The sequence below is a fragment of the Pongo abelii genome, chromosome 11 (assembly GCF_028885655.2).
Source record: "Pongo abelii isolate AG06213 chromosome 11, NHGRI_mPonAbe1-v2.0_pri, whole genome shotgun sequence".
Lineage (NCBI taxonomy): Eukaryota > Metazoa > Chordata > Mammalia > Primates > Hominidae > Pongo > Pongo abelii.
The window spans coordinates 46,358,819-46,378,934 of NC_071996.2; the positions used below are offsets into that span (position 1 = coordinate 46,358,819).

General features: G+C 35.6%; 2 protein-coding genes across 3 annotated transcripts in view; both read right to left on the reverse strand.

Annotated features, from left to right (window-relative positions):
* GTDC1 (glycosyltransferase like domain containing 1) overlaps positions 1-20,116 on the reverse strand; it is a gene marked incomplete at its 5' end in the record, with an annotated part of 284,050 nt that overhangs the window by 45,142 nt on the left and 218,792 nt on the right.
* LOC134759345 (glycosyltransferase-like domain-containing protein 1) overlaps positions 1-20,116 on the reverse strand; it is a 190,449-nt gene that overhangs the window by 45,142 nt on the left and 125,191 nt on the right. For both annotated transcript variants that reach the window (XM_063712772.1, XM_063712771.1), the window contains 2 exons: positions 19,025-19,171; positions 14,534-14,887 (listed from right to left, as the gene is read on the reverse strand). In XM_063712772.1, coding sequence (XP_063568842.1) covers positions 14,534-14,887; positions 19,025-19,089 — 419 coding nt within the window. In that variant the 5' untranslated portion in view covers positions 19,090-19,171. The remainder of the gene's footprint in view (positions 1-14,533; positions 14,888-19,024; positions 19,172-20,116) is intronic.

Consider the following 20,116-nt stretch of genomic DNA (forward strand, 5'->3'; position numbering starts at 1 on the left):
CAACAATCCCTCACTAAAAGCAATTCTTAAGGATGTTCTTCAGGCAGAAGAAAAGGTCTAATCTGTAAGAGGCAATCATAACCAAAGAAAGAGGTAGATATGTGGGTAAGTTTGTATATTAAAATCACTTGGGTAATTACTTAAAAAATCAAAATGTGTTTAAGTTCCAAACAGGAATATGGAATGAAACACATGGTAATTATTTATCAAGAGTAGTAATGATTTCCACCTTGAATTCCTAACTGGAAAAAAGAAAAAAATGAAAAGATGTTAACAACAACAACAGAATAGTAATTACTTATGCATGGTGGATATCTGCAGTGAGTTTTAAAAATTTCTTTATTTGAACTTTTCTGTATTTTTAAAAGCCTTGATAATGAACATTATTAATGTTTATTTGAAAAGTTACTTATTCTATTTCTCCTTCATAACATTTATCACAGGCAAATTTTTATTTGATTAATATTTACTGTAAGCTCCAAGTGAACAGAGACTGTGTGTGTGATTTTTCCTCATCATTACATCTTCAGTGCCTGATTCACTTCCTGATGGTAATATATACTCAAAAAGTATAAAATGAATGAACGAACAAATGAATAACTTCATAGTGATTGCACATGGTGCTTGCATAAGCTTGAAAAATGGCCCCCCAAAAGACATCTGCATCTTAATCCTTGGAACTCATGAATGTTACCTATTACATGGCAAGCAAAAACAAAAAAAAGAAAAAAAAAGGGGGGGACTTTGCAGATATGATTAAGCATCCTGACACAGGGAGACTATCTTTGAATATCTGGATGGGCCCTCAATGCAATTGCATGTATTCTTATAAGAGGGAAGCACAGGGAGATTTGACACAGACCAAAGAGGAGAAAGCAATGTGACTGGAGGCAGTGAATGGAGTGATGCAGCCACAAACTGAAGATTGATTGGTGGCAGCTACCAGAAACTGAGCCTCTGGAAGGAGTAAGGCCATGCTAACACCTTGATTTCAGCCTGGGGATACTGAATTCTGACTTCTGGCCTCCAGAACTGTAAGAGAACACATTTCTGTTGTTTTAGGCTGCCAAGTTGGTGGTAACTTGTTACAGCAGCCACAGGAAGCAAATACAGTGTTCAAGTGAAGAGTAATCAAACAAGGTAATAATTTGGAGCTCAATGTGATGGAATAAATGTACCATTCATAAACAGGAGTATAAAAGCGTTTAGGGGAAAAAAAGCAGGGGTTTGCATTTAGATGTGTTTTATTTTAGAAAATGCCAAGGACACTTGAAGTATATGGAGGCCATACACCCGTCTCTCTTCCTGTACTATGGGCTCCTGAAGGTTATACCCTTCATCTTTGAATTCCTGGTAGCTCCCTAACATACAGCCATTCAATACATGTTTGCGATAACAGGCCCATTAAGATTGACTTTTTATGCTGAAGACACTTGAAAGAATGCCCTATATTAGGTTTATGGATAACAAGGAGATTTTAAACATCCAGACTACATTTAATTCTGATTATGGTGGATAATCAAGAGTTGACTATATCTGGTACACAGTATGGTGCCTGGCTTTAGAAGAAGTGGCTCAATAAACATTTTTAAATGAATGAATGAATCTAAGAAAAAATTAGTAGGTATTTAAAATGTGATCTGCCTGTTTTTAAAAAACTTAAACATGTATTTATCAGATGACTCAGTGATTCCACTGCTAGGTATCTAACCCCTGCAAAGTGAACACATATGTCCACATAAAGACTTCTATGCAAATGTACCAAAAGCATTATTCTTACCAGCTAAAAAAGTGAAAACAATCCAAATGTCCATCATATGACAAATGAATAAGCAATAGGTGTTTGTTATACCCATATAATGGAATATTACTCAGCATTAGAAAGGAAAGGACTACTGATACCTGCTACAACATGGATGATCCTCAAAAACACTATTCTAAGTGATAGAAACCACACATAAAAGACCACATATTGTATGAATCAATTTACATGAATATTCAGAAAAGGCAAATCTACAGTGAGAGCAAGTAGATTAGTGGTTTCCTGGGTCAGGGGTGAAAACAGAGTTTGACCCTAATAGGGCAGGAGAATTCCTTCTAAGGTGATGGAAATGTTCTAAAACTGGACTGTGGGATAGTTGTGCAACTCTGTAAATTTACTAAAAATCGCTGAATTGTATATTTAAAATGGGTAAATTTTTTGACATATAAATTATACCCCATTAAAGCTGTTTTTAAAACAGTAATGTGCTTAAAAATATGACAATTATACAGGGAGAAAGTGCTTTTTACCAAATCATATCTTTAAAACTACATCACTCCTGCTAAAATCTTTAGTGAAGGCTCATGGCAGCCATCTTGTTAAAAACGGAAATAATTTGTGATATTTACAGTGTGGGTGCTTGATGTAAGAGCCTCAAAAAAAATTCCATCCAGGTTTAGTAATACTCTAACTAACAATCATAAAAATGTGAAGGGACATTTGGTAGCCTTTTATAGACTTCATTTACAAGGCAGATGCTGCTCCTTAGAAGTGTTTGCTCTGTAGTTTAATTCCATTTTTCTGTACAGTATGTACTTGTTTTGGGTAGGCTGAAAATGAAGATGAAAAAAGATGACTTTATTTAGCTATTTCTTTTCTTTTTTTCTAGGAGAGTTAAGAAAAAATTGATTTTAACCAATAAGAGACAGTGGGCAAAAGTGAGAGTCCCGTGTGAGCTAATGAAGTACTCTATATTATTTACTACTAAGAATAGCTAATGTTTAGTAAGTGCTTACTCTGTGCCAGGAACTGTGCTAACGCAATTACATATATCATCTTCTTTAATCCTCAGAACAATTCTGTAATGTAGTTAACATTATTTCCATCTTATAAAGAAGAAAACTGAAGTTAGAGAGTAGACAACTTGACTGAAGGCACAAGGCTGGTAACTGTGACAGCCAGGACTTACACAGAGACTCAGAACCTACTATGCTATAACTATAACTAGGCTATAATTGCTGCCTATAGAATTAGTAGAAATATAATGTTTAAAATCAGGAAGCTTAAAATATATTTTAAACCTGTTTTAAAGGAATTGTACAACATATCTATGCTGATAATTCCCAAATTTCTATCTTTATTGTTGACTGCTCATCTAAATAACAGACTTGAATATCAGCTTCCAACTTGAAATCTCCACGTGTGTCTAGAAGATCTCTAACTTAGTATGTCCAAATGCAAACATTAAAAATCGATCTCCCCCAGTGTTCTCCATCTCAGTAAACAGCACCTTCATTTACCCACTTACTCAGGCCAAAATCTTCAAAATATATCCTGACCACTTATGATCGCCACTGCTACTACCCCAGTCAAACCACCACTATATTGTCTGGATTATAATAGCAGCTTTCTGCATCCACTAAGGTAGGTTCACTACATTCAATGGATTAAAAAAATGTAAAAGGCTCATGTAAGAGTACTAGGCAGGTGGGGAGATCAGAAGGGCAGTCCTCTTCCACGTAGCTGTTTAAGGTTCCAAGCCAAAGGAGACACTGTCATCTTCAACAAGTGCATTCTATGTCTGTCCAGTGAGGAGGAAGAAAGAACATGGGAGAAAGTGGGTGAGATATTCTTATGGACCAGGCCTGTAAGTGGCCCACATCACTTTTTTCTATTACATTTATTGGTTAAGAACCAGTGATGCAGCCACCCCAAGCAAACAGCAATGCAGGCTGGAAAATGTGGTCTGTGTTCCCAAGAATAAGAGAGAAATTTGGGGGGATAGCTAACAGTTTCTTTCATATCTCCTCATGCTAGGACTCTGGCTCTTGGGCAATGATTCGGAAACTGGGGAAACAATTTCTCCATTAAAAGTGTTCTTGTTAAAATCAAGAATTGACTATGGTAGGTGAAGAGGGGCAGTTGCATAAGGCTCACGTCTAATTTTAGACTGGAAACAAATGCTTCTCTAAGGAAGGTGAGTGGTGCCACCTAATACAGTAATTTTCTGCCAAGTTTGAGGGTAAGTGGCAATATACATGATACTAACAGAGGTTTACTAGAGTTGCATTTTCTAAGGAAGTATCAGAGGGCCTGGTTTCACTTATATAACAGGACAATGATTTTTGAGGGGTGGAAACATATACACCGAACCACAGAGAGCTAATCAGTTAAAGGAGAGTTGCACATTTCTTTTGGTGGGGAAAGAAATGACAAGAGTTCCATACTAAGTCTCTGGGGTCAATCAATTAATTTTACATGATTAAGAATAGTTTATATCGCATGTAGGTAGAGGGAGGAAAATTTTAATGATTTAATTTTTCAGTTGAAGAGACACAGTATTTTAGGGGATGAAGTTGGTAAGAGCACCTTTTTGCTTTTGTTCATGTTTACAAAGTTACCACAAGTGAAAAAACTGGTAAGAAGTGGTTTCAATGGAGTCAGTACAGTAATGAAGATAAAACAGGATTCTGGGCAATAAATCTTTTTCTACTCTGTAAATACCCCCCTTTCAACATAAAGGCTCTTTAAAGAAGTAAGAAAACAAAGCTTTCAGAAGGGGCTTGAATCATTATTTATGAACTTATCAAGTGAAAAAAGCACCCACTCAGACATTTTAATAAAAACTTTCAACGAACGTATCTAATTTTATTGGTATTTTTAAAAGCCAATTATGAAGTGGAAAGTTATTGTTTGTTAAACTGCTATACAGCTTTCTGCAAATAGAATGTTTAAAAATCACTTGGAATCACTTTTCCAAAGTTTCAGTTTCTGAAGGTCAAATAACTATGTAACTGCTTAATAAAGAAGCAAAGAAGTACCTCTAAATGTCTCTCAGCTCTGATGGGCTTATATTCTGCTCCTTAGGTGAGGTATTAGCAAAGCTTATTTATTTTCATTTCCAAGGCTTTTATTTGCTCATTCCCTTGTGGTAAAGCTGATTTCCATGATGATTCCCTTCTTAATTTTAATACCCTTTTTACTCATCATATAGACATAAGAATTTTCCATAAAATAATGAAATCCTTGCAAAGGAAATGAAGACAACTCAGAGAGTAAAGCAAACTAGCTCTTTTTTCAATTAATTGATCCACTGTCATGTGCATATAAGATTTTTTTAAACCTAGGAAAATAAGGTTAATTAACATAAAAAAGCCTCACTCATCTAGATGCTGAATTTTGTATTTTACCCATGCTGCCTTAAGTGCCTTGATTTCCCAGTAATGACCTAGTTCTCCTAATGAGGAACATTAACCCCTGGCTGTAGCTGTCCAGGACTTAATTGTCAACTGCGGCTGAAATAGGGAAGTTTGCCGATCAGCAGGTATGCGGTATATTAACTCATGTCATTTCAACCCCTAATAAATAAATCTGTTGCTAAGGCAACAGGAAGATCAGCTCTATCAGTATTCTTCCCTCCCTGTAACCAGCTCCCCACCGCCTCTTTTGGAGGAAACTGCCTTTCACACCAAGCTTAAGAAAAAAGAAGGAAATTAACTACATGTAACCATAATTAGAAGTAACATCAGTTCTCATCTCAGAAACATATCTAAATTAATAAAAAAGGACAGAAAAAAGAGAAATGCTTTTGACTAAGATCACGATAAATTATTTCCTTCAACAGGACACAGGGACTATGAGTATATATCTGAGTAAGAACAAACCTTAAACATTTCCTTTCTCTGTTTCTGAATTTTCACTTCTTTTGTTTAACCAACAAATGATGCTAGGCCAAATAATGCTGAAATAGCTAATTAGTTGCATAGCCAATAAAGACGATAGAAGGGGGGGAAAAGCTTACATAATTTATAATAGTTACTGCTGTGCTACCTTGGAATTTTTTGGTATGATTGACCGAGTAAAAAATAAATAAATAAATGAAAACCTTCCTGGGTAATCTAGAAAAGCTATTGGATCTCATTCACTTAGGATTTCACATAAGAGTTTAAAAAGTGATTTCAATGGATTGTTTCAAAATGACTTAACACCTGGATTATGGTGGAGGGGTAGGTTAAAAAATAATCTACAGGGATCTTCACTTCTGGATTTATTTTTCCATAATAACTTAGAAATTACTTTGGTTTTAACCAGTTTGAGCTTTTCTTCCTAACCATTACCACTCTTCTGTTAAAATGCATTATTCTATTTTAACAAAATCTTGAAGGATTTGTATTTACAATGCCTATAAATGTGTTTCATAAAAGAAACAAACCAAGAAACCATAGGCTTTGTAAAAGCAATGCTAATCACATGACCGTGTCTATCTGTCATTTGATAAACTGAATTCTTCCCAGGAGGAGAGACATAACCTCAACTGGACTTACTGAGCAGGTGATGGTCAATTACCAAACAGTCACCCTATAATTCATTAACATTAAGTAACATTGACTAAGTACCCCTAATTGCCAGGCACTCTGGTTAGATGCATGGAAAAAATTCCCCCTAAACAAAAAAAAGTTTCTGTCTCTATCCTGAAAAACCTTAGAACCTAAAACAAATGCCACCATTGAAAACATGAAATGAGTAGGGCTAGGAGGCATGTGGAAAGTGCAAAGTTCTGTTACATGTTTATGTGGTACACTGGACTGCACAGTGCCTTTGGTGCGTGGACATTCACAGTCAGGGGGATTAACACTTCACTGGAATTTAAATCAGGGAAGATGTCTGTGGAAGGCAGAGGACTACAAGGCATCACTAGAGAAATATAATGATGACTATCATCATGGAAAGGCAGGTAACACCACACATTAAGAGAAACAGGAGGAATATTAGCCTTAAAAAAAAAAGTAGAAAGGAGTAGGCTAATTAAAGAGAAGTTAGGTCTACTAGGATGGTGTGGAAAAAGGCTTAGTGACCAGAAAGGAGAAATATATTTAAATTCACACACAATCATGTATATAACATAAAAATATATAGCAAAGAAACAGATGATCTACCAATCCACCTATCCACCTGTCCATCCATCCATTCATCCCTCCATCCATGTCACCTAGCTATCTACTTCCCAACTCACCCCCACCCCTGACTATGATGTTAAGTGAAGTCTGCTGTAAGAATTTGATCAAATGAACGGTGACAGAGGATGCAAAGGCAGATGTGGGTCCTGAGCAGTTGAAGATGACTGTCATAAGCATACCATAATGAAACAGCGTCTTTTGCAACAATTAGTGTGTTTACAAAACGAATCATGCTTAGTGAACTTTTTAACCAGTTGGGCAGGAAAAGGGTTAACAAGAGCTTTAGTTTATGATATTCTATGATAACAATACCAAGATTGTGAGTGCTATAGGTAGAAGTTCTTTATGCTGACATGGTGTGTTAAAATGTTAAAAACAATCCAAGAGGCAATGAGAAACTAAATGTTGAGTCTGTATTTATTTTCCATATGTTCAACGATTTGGAAAATAGTCAGCAAGGCACCAAAAATGGAATTTTGGAAATTATAAATGGGATTCTGGTGAGGCTCTTTCTTTGGCCATGGATTTCTTAGTATCTATTTTCTTACCACTAATTCAAAATCCTGAAATAGATTCCCATAGATTAATCTAATAGTGCTACGTCAGAGGATAAAATAAAACTGTAAGTCATATAGCACATGGCAATTTTAGCCAGATATTTGATTATAATTTTTCCCTAAAATTCTAGTAAAATTCTTTAGAGAGCTTTTTGTTTTTTAAATGCCAGAATTCATTTTCTTTAAAGACAAAAACCAACCAAACAAACTAACCAACAAATTTCCCCAAACACTCTAGGCATGAAAAATGTAACTAAAGAAAGCTTATCGCCAAATTGAGAATGATTATAAATAATTAGAACCTTATTATTTCATGTGAGCTTTGACTGTCTAATTGATGGATAAACACAGAACTAGTTGGATGATCCCTTTCAAAGAGCTATTGGTCATTATTCCTAGTCAATCTAAGAACTAGCTACTTACAATAGTTATAAGGAATATTTGTCTTATAACCTTATAAGGGTTACTTAACTGTGAAAATGAATAGTGCTAATGGAAAGCATCTATGGAATCATCTTTTTTAGAGATTGGAACACATAAGATGGATTCTCACAGGTATGAGGAAGTTTTGGTGGAGTATGCTGAAAAGCAGACGGCCAGAGCACATGAACATCTTTTCCAGAACCATTATTCTGTGATGATCATTCTTCTCTTAGAAAAACAGATTTACACATAACATTGAAATAGAACAAAGAACATTAGTGTCCAAAAATTAGCACTTTGCCCTTCTGTTCACAGCCTAGCATGGCACCTGAAGACTGATTTCCAAAAGTATTATCCACCCCACACCATCCTCTGTCCTTCCCAAAGTATTCTATTATAAGGTAATGACCACTAAAGCCTGAAAGATTTAAGATGGCTTACTCGCCATACTTTTCCTAAGTTATTTCAGCAATGAGAAAACCAAGGTAAGTTTATTCTGGCCTGAAAAGCATATCATTCAATCATCCAAAACACATTCTTTCAGAAGACTAGTCATTGATTGTGTTTTTGAAGTTATATTTTTAAACCTCAGAGAGTCAAAGGGTGAAACAGAATAATTTATTTTAGTACCAAGTAATAAAGCATAATTTTCCATTTTATATCAATCATATATTTTGTTAGAAATTGCCAAAGTTTCTTAATATATAGATGTCAAAGTCGTTCAATATTATGGTACATGTTTTACTTTAGTGACTCACTTACGTATGTTTCAAAACTGCTTTTAGTTCTCAATGATTGGACTTTTTCCTTTCTGAATTCACACTCTTTATATCAACTTTGCATAAGTTGATTTATCATTATTTTATGGAAAATGCTGCAAATACCATATAGCTCATAAAAAGTCATTCTACTTTAAGTGAAGAGCTTTGATAATTTCCCTATATCCCAAATGATGAGGTCATGGTAGAACTTATAACTATAGCTACTCTAATAATTTCAAACTTTTTAACATGCCTCAGGGCCCACTCCTTATTTTTCTTAACAAGAATGCATCCAATTATGGGCCAATTACAGGGGTTTTATGATCAGAGCAGAATTTCTTATATTATAGATCTGTATCCTAGGGCTTCCTAGCTACTTAGCCCACATTGAGGCAAATTGTGTTTGGTCTGAGAGAGTTGACTTATATAAGATAAACACTTGTTCACTGTCAAGTTTTAAGCCAAAAAAAAAAATGTGTTAATATTCAGGGAAAAAAAATTTAGTCTATGAGAACTACAAATTAGGCAATTCCAATGGCTGGTGGCAGCCATATTTACATATGTCACATTGGTTCCACTTGACAGTAGTTCTCAAAGAGTAGTCTGAATTCCTGGTTGTATTCAAGACTTTTTCAAGGAGGCTGCAAAGTAAAACTATTTTCATAAGGATAACTAAAGATGTAACTTGCGTTTTTCACTGTGTTGACATAGGCCCTCATAGTGCAAAAACAATGGTGAATAAAGCTGCTGTTGCCTTAACACAATTCAAGGCAATGGCACAAACAAGTCTGTTTTACTTAAGCATGTCGTTGAAGAAGCAGTAAAATTTATTAATTTTATAAGTTCATCCCCTCGATAGATATCTTTTAATAATCTATGTAATAAAATGAGAAACACACATGCATACCAAGATACAACAGCTGTCCTGAGGAAAAGTATTTGTATGCTTGTTTGAGTTGTGAGCTAAACTAGTTGTCTTTTCATGAAACAGTGAGTTTATTTCAAAGAACAACTGACAGATAAACCACAGTTAATCAGACTTCGCTATTTGGCAGACATTTTCTCAAACATGAACCATGTGAACTTGTCACTCAAGGAAAAACAAGTGATAATATTTGTTGCAATGATAAATTTAAGCTTTTAAGGGAACATTAGAATTTTGAAAAAACTGCATTTACACTCTCAGCTTGACAGCTTCTCATTACTCAAAAACGTCTCTTTATGGGATCAATGGTGATATTAACAAATATGATTTTTTAAAATTGTATAATGAATTGTGTCAACATTTAGAAGATCTTCAATTTGGTGAACCTGTATTTCCCAAATCACCAATGCATGATGCTACAAAATCCATTCAAACTGCATGTAATGGAGCATGAAGAAATCATTTACGTGGTTTCATACTACACATTACAGCAAACCTTTAAGGAACTCCTACTTGTCAAGTTTTGGTATAGTATCAAAGAAGAATATCTACAATAATCTGAAGAAATCATGAAACACTCAACTTTTCCAGCTATATTTCTTTGTGAGGCAGAATTTTTTCATAAACTTCTACCAAAAGAAGATATTGCAACAAATTAAACACTTAAGCAGTTATAAGAATCCAAATATCTTCTACTTAGACATTATAGATTTTTTAAAATGTAATATTGCTATTCTCACTGATTTTTTTGGGAAAATATAGCTAATTTTCATAAAAATACATGATTTATGTTAACATATATTTGGTTCTTTATTGTTATTTTAAAACGCTGTAATGTAGATTTTAAAACTTTTTCCTCAGTTTTAATTTCTAATACAGTAAACATTGATAGGTATAATCCCAACAAACAAGAGCTCTTTGGTATCCCAATAATTTTTAAGAGTATGAAGGGGTCTTGAGACCAAAGAGTTTGAGAACTGTGGCCCTGAGAGAGTGATCTTTCAATACAGTCTAAACTTGTTTTTTTTGGTCCTTCCAGCAGTGTGTCTTTTATGCCCGTTATAATAATTATTAGAGAATGCTTACACAAAGGTTGGAACCTGGATTAATATTACAACATTTGTATAATATTTGGAAAGAAAATAGTTAAAAAAAACCAAAAAAACAAAAAAACCAAGCAGTGCCAATTGCAGCCTGTTTTTTACAGGTCTTTCTCTATAAGTTATTTCTACTAACCGTGCCTTGCTATAGATGTTTATAACAAAACATTAAATACTGGGTAGAAAGGAGAAAACAAATTACTCTGCAGAGAACCCAGCAACTCTGCTAAAATACTGTCAGTTATTTATCTACTGTCAGCAGATGTTGCACACTATAATCCTTGACAAGCTTAGTTTGAGAAAGAATGAGGAGAGGGGCAAGCATCACATTTAAGGGCCTGTTCTCATGCACAGACATTTTAACACAGATTTAAAGCCAGAATGTGTCTTCTAGAAAATGTCACTTTTGATTTTGATACATATTCTATCAAGTAGACTCTACATTTGGTTGACTTAGTATGAGATATGTTAGAGGCTGACACTATATTTTAGACCATTCATGATCCCAGTGTGGAACTAACACAATGAGGTCAGCATCACTTCATTTTTAGAGTTGGCTACTGCAACTGCATGATTTCATGGGCGTATTTTTTTATGATAAAGAGGAGGGTTTTATTTTTGTTTTGTTAGACAAGGTAATGACAAGATCTAAGAATCCAATTGCCCTCTCCAGTGTTCTTTCTCCTTTAGGTTTACATGGAAACAATCATCAATACCTTCTCTCTGGTAAAGATACATGGCCAAGGTGAAAATGCAACAGACTTCCTGCTTCTAAAGAGCTTCCTGCAGGCTACTGTAAAGAAAACCCCCCTTTTCAAGCAGGGAGTTGAAGCAACTCAAAATACTGACAAGAATATGTAAAGTACAAGGATGGGGGAGGCTCAAACTAAGGGGGTTGAACAAGAAACACAACCCTGGTCATTTGTAGTAGAAACCATAGTTTCCTTCTGAATACCATTCATTTTGACTGGTCAATTATATGATTTCCACCCATACGATCAGGGGTCTAAATAAATGTGTGCTTGTAGCTGGGGATGTTTGATGAATGCTGAACCAGAATCTTAATTTTCTAATTCATATTCACCAATTAAAAATAAACTGTATTTTTATGAGCAAATTTACATAAATCAGATGATAAAGCATCTACCACTAAAGGGTAGGAGTTCAGCTCACAACATTTGCATAAATTCTCCTAAAGAAAATATAGGCGTTTTAGATTTTCATTGAAGAGTCTTGCTGCGATGGAACTCTAATGGGCTTAGAACAGTAAATTTTGAAGAAACTGATTGCTACCCCTGTAGCTAGTAAATGTCTGCCTAGACCCAGTGGCATTTGAAAAAAGTGTTTTATCATAAAATTATCCCAGCAGAGTCCATTCTGCAAGATAACATCATCATCATCATCATCAGTACTCCATGCAGGACCCAACAGCTCTGGCACAATATTGCCAGTCATTTATCTGTTGTCAGCACAGGTTACACACTGTAATCCTTGACTGCCTCGGAATTAGAATGTCTTTGATGTCCCCACCAGAGTTTTTTGCCCGAAGGCTTTACCAATGCTCGGCGGCTCAGTGTTTATTCCTCGTAATCTTCCTCTCATCTCCAGGCTAGCAGTGACAGATGGTTATGGGCACACAATAGTATTAAGAGTTTGATATTTTTTTTATGCTGTGCTCTCTGTACAACAAATAGCTATCAGACGCGGGCCAGAGAGCTGACATGGCTCGCTTAGGTAATGGCAAACAAACAGCTCGAGTTGATGCTTTCTGTCATTTCCCCTCCTAACCCTGCTTGTTTTCATTGTATACTCTCAAAGGTAAACTATATTAACCTTATAGACTGTTATTAAAAAGATATATCTATATGAGCATAAAGTGCTTTTCTTTTCTCTTTTTCTTACTCTTTTGATTATGAAAGTAATACTGCTGACATATTGAACAAATATCGAATGTCAACATAAATTTTTAGTGTGTGATAATATCCCCCTTCATATAGCTGTGTGTCAGGCGGGAACCTGCGGATGATGCATAGCAGTAAATAACCCAAACAAAATTAGTTCTCTTGTCAGCTTCTACCTTGTATGTCCCCAGGCATCAGTAAAATTGACTGCACGCTAGATTTTCAAAATTAGCCCTAATGTTAGCTATGTGTCTGGCAACCTCCAAGTTTCCAATGTTCTACTATATTACCCGTAAGGATGAATGTGTTACTTTTATATTTTGGCATTTACTCTTGCTGATGCGGCTTTTTTCCCTCTTCTCCAAATTAAAAATAATTTAGCTTTAACAATAAGAATGTGCACAAACATAATGCTGCATCTCTTTAAGCAACTAACTTTAGGCAATTAAATTAAATTAAAGCAAAAATATACAAAGGAAGAGAGGGAATTATTCAATTTAATATTGTTAATTTTATTAACATAGCTCTGTCTTGTTTTGTGCAAAGTATTGAATAACATGGTTTTCACTCTTTCCTCCATATTGCTGTTTTGTAAAAGCAGACTAGAAATTATTTAATTTAACATTTTCATGATAACCTGGAACCAACTTTTAGAACTGATTTTCTTGCAATAAATAGTACTTCAGAGACAACCAAAGGTTAATGGAATAAAAGAAAAAGCTTTTCAGAAGGGAGTAAATGATGACATCTATTTTACCTTGAAACAGGTTAATCTCATCTAGACCCACTGCATTTTAAAATCACATTAAATAATATTGAATTAAATAGTCACATTCGAAGTAAAATATGATTTAAATATACCTGTTACTACCTTAGAAAGGCTATGCTGGAAGTATGAAGTTGCACCAACAAATTCAAAAACACACTCCACATCAACTTTCAATCCCTACATTTTACGTTCATACATTTAGAATTAAAGATGAAAATCCCTTTAGGTACCAGATGCTGCAGATCAACTGGGAGAGCTTCTAGAGTTTTAATGTGCTGGAAGGCAAATCCTCGGCAAAGGCGCTTTGCCCGGCCGGTGTGGTGCGCTTATTAGTTCACCTGCAAATGGTTGCTCTCAGAAAATCGGACCTAATGATCAGCCTAGCATCTCTGCAATAAAGACACCATAATCTGTGGGGGAAGTGAACTCTAATCAGGCCACATGCAGATTAAACTAACTGGGAGGAATAAAAACTAGATTAAAATGTTCATGCCTAATACCAGAAGATTATCAGGACATTTTACCTCTTTAAATCCTAATTTATAGGAGCCAGGGTTAAGTTTGAGTTTTTATTTGGTGAGATTACATGCTACAGTTGATTTTCCTGTTTAGAAAAGACTTGGCTAGAAAGTATTTTGCTTAGCACAATACAGAGGCATCTGAGTGAAGGGAATGGTTTCAAATGTACTGATATACATCTTATGACAAGTAAAATGAAGCCACCCTGTTGAAACTGGTCAAAGTAGTAAATAATGGAAATTATTCTTGCTTTAATGGTAATATTGCTGTATCAGTGTGTAGATATGAAATAGTTTTGTGATAACTGTGTGTGTGTGTGTGTGTGCATAAAATGGAATCTGATTCTTATATTTTGAAACTTTTTGAACAAGACTTGATATGCTAGAAGTGCCTACCCACTACTGTTAGTTGAGCAAATCACTGCAAATAATTACCTGTAATTCAAATTTAATCTACGCACATGACCATTAATGTGAAGATATTTAGTAGTACCACCTTGGCAGATCATTACTAATACCACCATAGTAAAATAATCTTTTTCTAAAGCAATAAGAATAGCAAATTATTATGTCAATCAACAGAATATATTTTCTTTTACCAGTTCTACAACTCTTACTAAATTGGCATGCCTTGACTTACCACCTGTGAGGCCAGACAATGTGTAGCAGTCTTTGCTGATAATCAACTCCACCCAATATGTCACAGGGATCAACAGTCAGAGTTTGTTTATTTTCACCATGATGAGAGCTTGAATTATCTGATGAGGTGGACTTTTTCAAGTCTGACTCCTGTCTTAATGAGTTACCCAAATATTCTTGTCGTGCAGTATCAAGGCCACAGTGTGTATCACACTCTGAATTAAAATTCTTCAATAAATCCTCCGAATCTCTCTGCTCTGGCTGAAAAGGAAGGGCCATGGACAGAACCGCACCGCCATTTCCTTTAAGGCCGAGCATCTTCTTTAAATGGGTTGTTTTGTGCTTGGGCATGAATCTGTTACAAAAAAAGAATGCAATATACTTTTAGTGGAAAAAAATATGTAAAATTTGTCCTTTACCTTCCTGTAAGGACATAATGATTATATATAAAACTGAGAAAAAATAAAGATGTTATACAAAAATTCCGAAAAAGTGCAAAAAGTAGTAGCCACTAAGAGAAGTTCAAAAGTTTGAAATTGGACTGGGCTGTCTTTGAATAGTTTCCAAAGAGTTTCTATGGCTATAAAACTTACACTGCACATACCATAAAACATAAAATTACAGAGATGGTTTATCACTCTTCCCTCACTCATCCTTCTGGATTTCCATTTTGTGTTTTCCAATCACCACATGGCCCAGTGCTTATTTTCAAGCCATTCTTGTTCATTAACCTACAAAAATGTTTGAAACTTCCTTGATTAACACTGGTCATTTCTGCTCATGACTGTTCTGTATTCCTGGGCATCTGAATATACTTTGTATTAAATTGACTTGGCTAATGTTTCCTGAAGTATATTTTAATATCTTTTTTATTATAATTTCTCTCCTATCTTTCCATGACACTTTATCACACGGAGTTCAATATCTGTTACTTATCGATAGAGAATCAAAATAAAATGAAACCTTAAAAAATTATAGCTTAAAGCCTGTAAGCCACATAATACAAATAGAGGGGCTATCCTCAAGGAGCTCACCATCTATCAGAAAGCAAACCATTAGTGCTTAGAGCAGAGTGGGAGACAGACACATGAACAGCCAACTAACCTACGCTGGAACATACTATACATACAATGGCCATTCCAGTTTTTTTTAATGGAGGGGAAGAGATTAATGCTGACTTGGGGCTCAATAAAGGCTTAAAGAAGGTTTTAGGTAAAGCATTTCGCAAGACAGAGTCAGGGAAGCTCTGGAGTCAGAGAATATGTGATCAAAGGAAAAAGGGGTGAAGAAATACAACTCCTCAGGAAATAACATGCAACCCAAAGAGACTGGGATGCAGGTCTGGATGTAAGGTCTAGAGGGGTAGACTGGGCCAGACTACCAAGTGCTTTCTCAGAGTTCCTGAGCCCCATCCAGAAACTTGGCCTCTTCCCTGAATTGTTGTGTAGGGGAAGAAATGGGTTTCAGAGGTAGGTGAAAAAGAAAAACCATGGAAGGAGAGCAGAAGGGAACATCTGGAAGAGTAGAAAGAGAATCCAAGAGAGTAATATCACATTATTGAAATGAATCAAGAACCCTCAAAGAATGTGTAAAATGGGGCATAAAACACTGCAGAGGTGCTAGAAAGCAGAAACAAGAAGCTTTTGGCCTTGTCACATCATAGGTCACTGGCCACTCCGACAGGCCACTCTCTGCTCCTGCTGAAAGAGTGGTGTGGGCAGCAATCTTTCAGGAGGCTAGGGTTTGTGTATGAAAGAGAGGGGCAGAGAAAAGGAGGCAGAGAGAAGGGAGGGGAAGGCAAGGTTGGACTTTTAAAAATGAGGCACATGGGCACAGTGTTATTCACTTGGGAATACTTGCTAGGGAAGGAAGCAGGATCCTGAAGAAACAGAAAGAACTTGTAAGATGGAAGGAGAAAAACATAACATGGTGATCATGGTGTAGGGGAAAAGCAAGCAGGGTCTTGTAAAGATAGTGAACCTCGCTTTCTTGCAAAGCTGAGGGAAGAAGAGAGAAATGAAGCTGAAAAAACAGCTTTAGGTGGCAGGTGTAGAATCTAAGGAGTTGCCTCATTAAAGCATTAGGCCAGTTCATCTATTTCAGTGAGGTGAACAGAGGTGGAGATGGGCTTTCAGAAACTCACTGAGGCCTCAGGACAGTCACCGTGGAGACAGGGAGAGGGCGTTAAAAAGGGCTGAAAGCAAGGGCTGATAGGCAACACTAAGAAACAGTGGAGGAGTCACAAGAGCTAGAAACAAAGTCTTTGGCTGTAGGACCCTATGTACATTCCAGAACCAGAAAGCTTGTTTTGGGGGCTTCTATGTTTGTTTCATAAAGATCTTTAAATTTCTATTCTAATTTCAAATACCTTGAGGAAACTCAAACAAATATATAAGAACTCCCCAAGTAATAAATAGATGATTGTATACAGAAAGACAAAACACAAAGAATGGTACTAACCCCTTAAATATGCCCTAATAAAATAGTAAATTTAGTCCTTGATTTAAAATGGAAAGAAACCTGAGCATTTAAAGATTATAGTTTCAAAATGCATAGGCCCCAAATTACTGTGGGAACCAATCAACTTCTTCTGGAAAGAAATTCAAAATACTGAAGAGATTCTAGAAACTAAAACACAACATAAAAAATTGCCGTTGATCATCAGAAAAGGTAAAAAAATAGAATGACTATGAAACTATCTTCAATTCTCCTTAAGAAATGGAACAAATGGTAAGAGAAGGAACATCTGTACATATCTGGAGAACAATAAAGCAAGTGAAGTAACCTATTTGTTTATGTCAGATAAAGAGTGCCAGGCAAGCTTAATAAGGATTTTAACAGAATCACAAACTTAGCTCATGAAGGATTCACCAAAAAAAAAAAAAAAAAAGAAAAAAAAAGAAAAAGAAAAAAAAAATCAATGGAATTCAAACAACATATCTTCATTTTAGAAAACAGTATCATGACTCATCTTACTCATAAAATTCATTTATATTGGCCAACATGTGAGCAAAATTGCAAATTAAAAGAGATGGGAGATTGGCTAAAGGGTTGTAAACAACAGGAATTGGTAACTGACAAGGAATTTAGCTGTGGGCAAGGTGTGAGGCCTGCTTTTATTCAACACCTTCCCTAAATGTTCTCAAGGATGAATAGAATCCCATGTTAAGACAAGTTGCAGATGACTGACTTGATAGGTGGTAGCGAATAGGGACATGGAAAGATGCAGAATATAAATAGGGGCAGTAAACAAAACAGCTTACAAATCTCACAAAACTGAAACAAATCAAAATAAACCTTGAATGCAAGTAGGGCACATAAAAAACACCATTTAGACCATCCTGAATTGGACAAGATGAGCAAGAGCTGATTTGATTCTGCGAACTGATGCCATTTAGTTCTGGATCTTGTTGTACAGAGAAGGAAAACACTAAGTCTCTCAGGATAGAACCCTGTGCAAATGCTGATGTCATCTGGGGCACCTGAGAACTGTATATGTTTGAAAATTAGAGAGTGTTTAGAAGAGCAATAATAATAATTAAGGCAATGGAAGAATTGATTTATGAGGACAGATTAAAGGAGCTAACTATGAATAGCCTGGTTAAGTGACAAACAGAAGGGTATATAATAAGAGTCTCCAAGGAAAAATAATAATTATTTAGCTTGGTACAAGGGGGTATAACTAGGAGTAACGGGATGAAATTAAGAATGGGAAAATTTGAGCTGAATTTCAAGAAAAACTCCCTGACGGTGTAATTTATTAGCTCATGGAATCAATTCCCTATGGAAATGCTACAGCTAGGAAAACTTAATAATAGAACTGGACAAGCTACCAATAAATAATATAGATAACAATCCGGTACTTGAAAGAAGGTAGTTATAAGCTAGGGTTTCCTTGTTTATAATATCTTTTCATATTTTTCTTATAATCTATTCATTATAGTGATTGTCACCAAAAGAAGTATTTAGGCAATTAGCCAAATCTAACATGATATTTCCTTTAGTTGGGGAAAGTTAAATACACTTTAGTTTTCATACACTCTGTGGTAAGAATGAAGGCAGAAGCTGAAACATTTTTGTACTGCTTTGTTACAATAAAGCTAGTCTTGAATTAGGCTGAACAAATGTATTAATAATTCTAAAAACAAAACAAAACCAACCACATCCACCATCCCACACAATCTATTCTGATTCTCTGTGCCATGAAACTCATATTTTTATAGACATGTTTAATATAAACAATTTATTGCCATAATAGAAATCAAAAAAACTTTATTTCAGCTTTTCTAAATGTAGCTCTATGGTCAATTACTTCACATCAATACCAAGATCAAATAGGCATAATACTAACAAGCAGTTTGCTTAATAATAGTCACCACACTAATTAACCCATCCAGAACATTCTTAATCAGACACAATTTATAATGTACAGTTAAGAGAAGCCTGGCAATAAACTGTTCTATGCTAGTAAAAAAAAAAAAGAAAATAATACCTTACTGATGGGGTGAAACTGGCTTTTCTATAGAACTGGACAGAATGTTTGTGCTGTCCTGGCATTAATTCAATGACGTGACTATGCAAATAGGCTCAAGTCTGAACACTTCCTTTCTCTTTCCCAGTTCCAACTCCGGTGGAGGTGCTAATGACAAGAGAAAAGGTCCCGAGGTAAGAAGTGAAAGAGAGAAAAGAAAGGGTCAGAAGAAAAACAGTAATCCACATATGTCAGGTTTCCCATTTAATAATTTCCCCATTTTTCTTAAATAAATTCTACTGTCCATCTTACAGAATGCTTCTTCCTGTTTCCAAATTTCTTAGAAACTCCATCAGAACCTGTTTCTAACTTTAGAAATATTCGGATTGGCGTAATCATTTCCAATCTGTTATTAGCCATGGGATCTCCACCCCCAACTCCTTTCCAACCAATAGCCAATATGTGAAACAGAAACAGAGCTCCTCTCCTGCTGCCCATCCCCTCAGACTCCTTTCCTTCCCACCTCTGTCCGCCAGTATGGTTCCAGAGGCACTGCCACAAAACCCCAGTACTATGTTGGGCAATGTTTAAAGATACAGCTGGAACAAGCACTTTCTAGATCTAAATGTATACCCCTCACCACAGTCCCCATGTCCAAACACAAACCTAAGATCGACCTATAGGAATAACCAAAGGCCTTTGCCTTTTTCATATCAGCCGGGAAAAGACTAGATTTGAGAGCAGTTTTAAATGCCACTAAGATTGATGGTAAGCAAAAGAAGTGTTCTGGGCACCTTAGCTTATTTCTGCTATAGTCGACAGGCTAGAGTACTTAAAGTTGACTCACAGAGGTAGTCAAAAGGCAGGCAATAAGGTTAACACAAAACAAGTCAACTTTGGACATTCATGTTGATTCATGTGCCGTTGAAGAGAATATCATGGCTGAAACACATGCCATGGTGGGATACACTCCTCACAACTGTCTTTTTGAGAGATTTTAATAAAAAGTACTTACTATGGTAAGTTCAACCTATAGAATCTCATAAATAAATGCCCAAGGGTAAAAGTCTGTATGACAGAGATTATTAGTCATCTTGTTTCTCAAAACACATT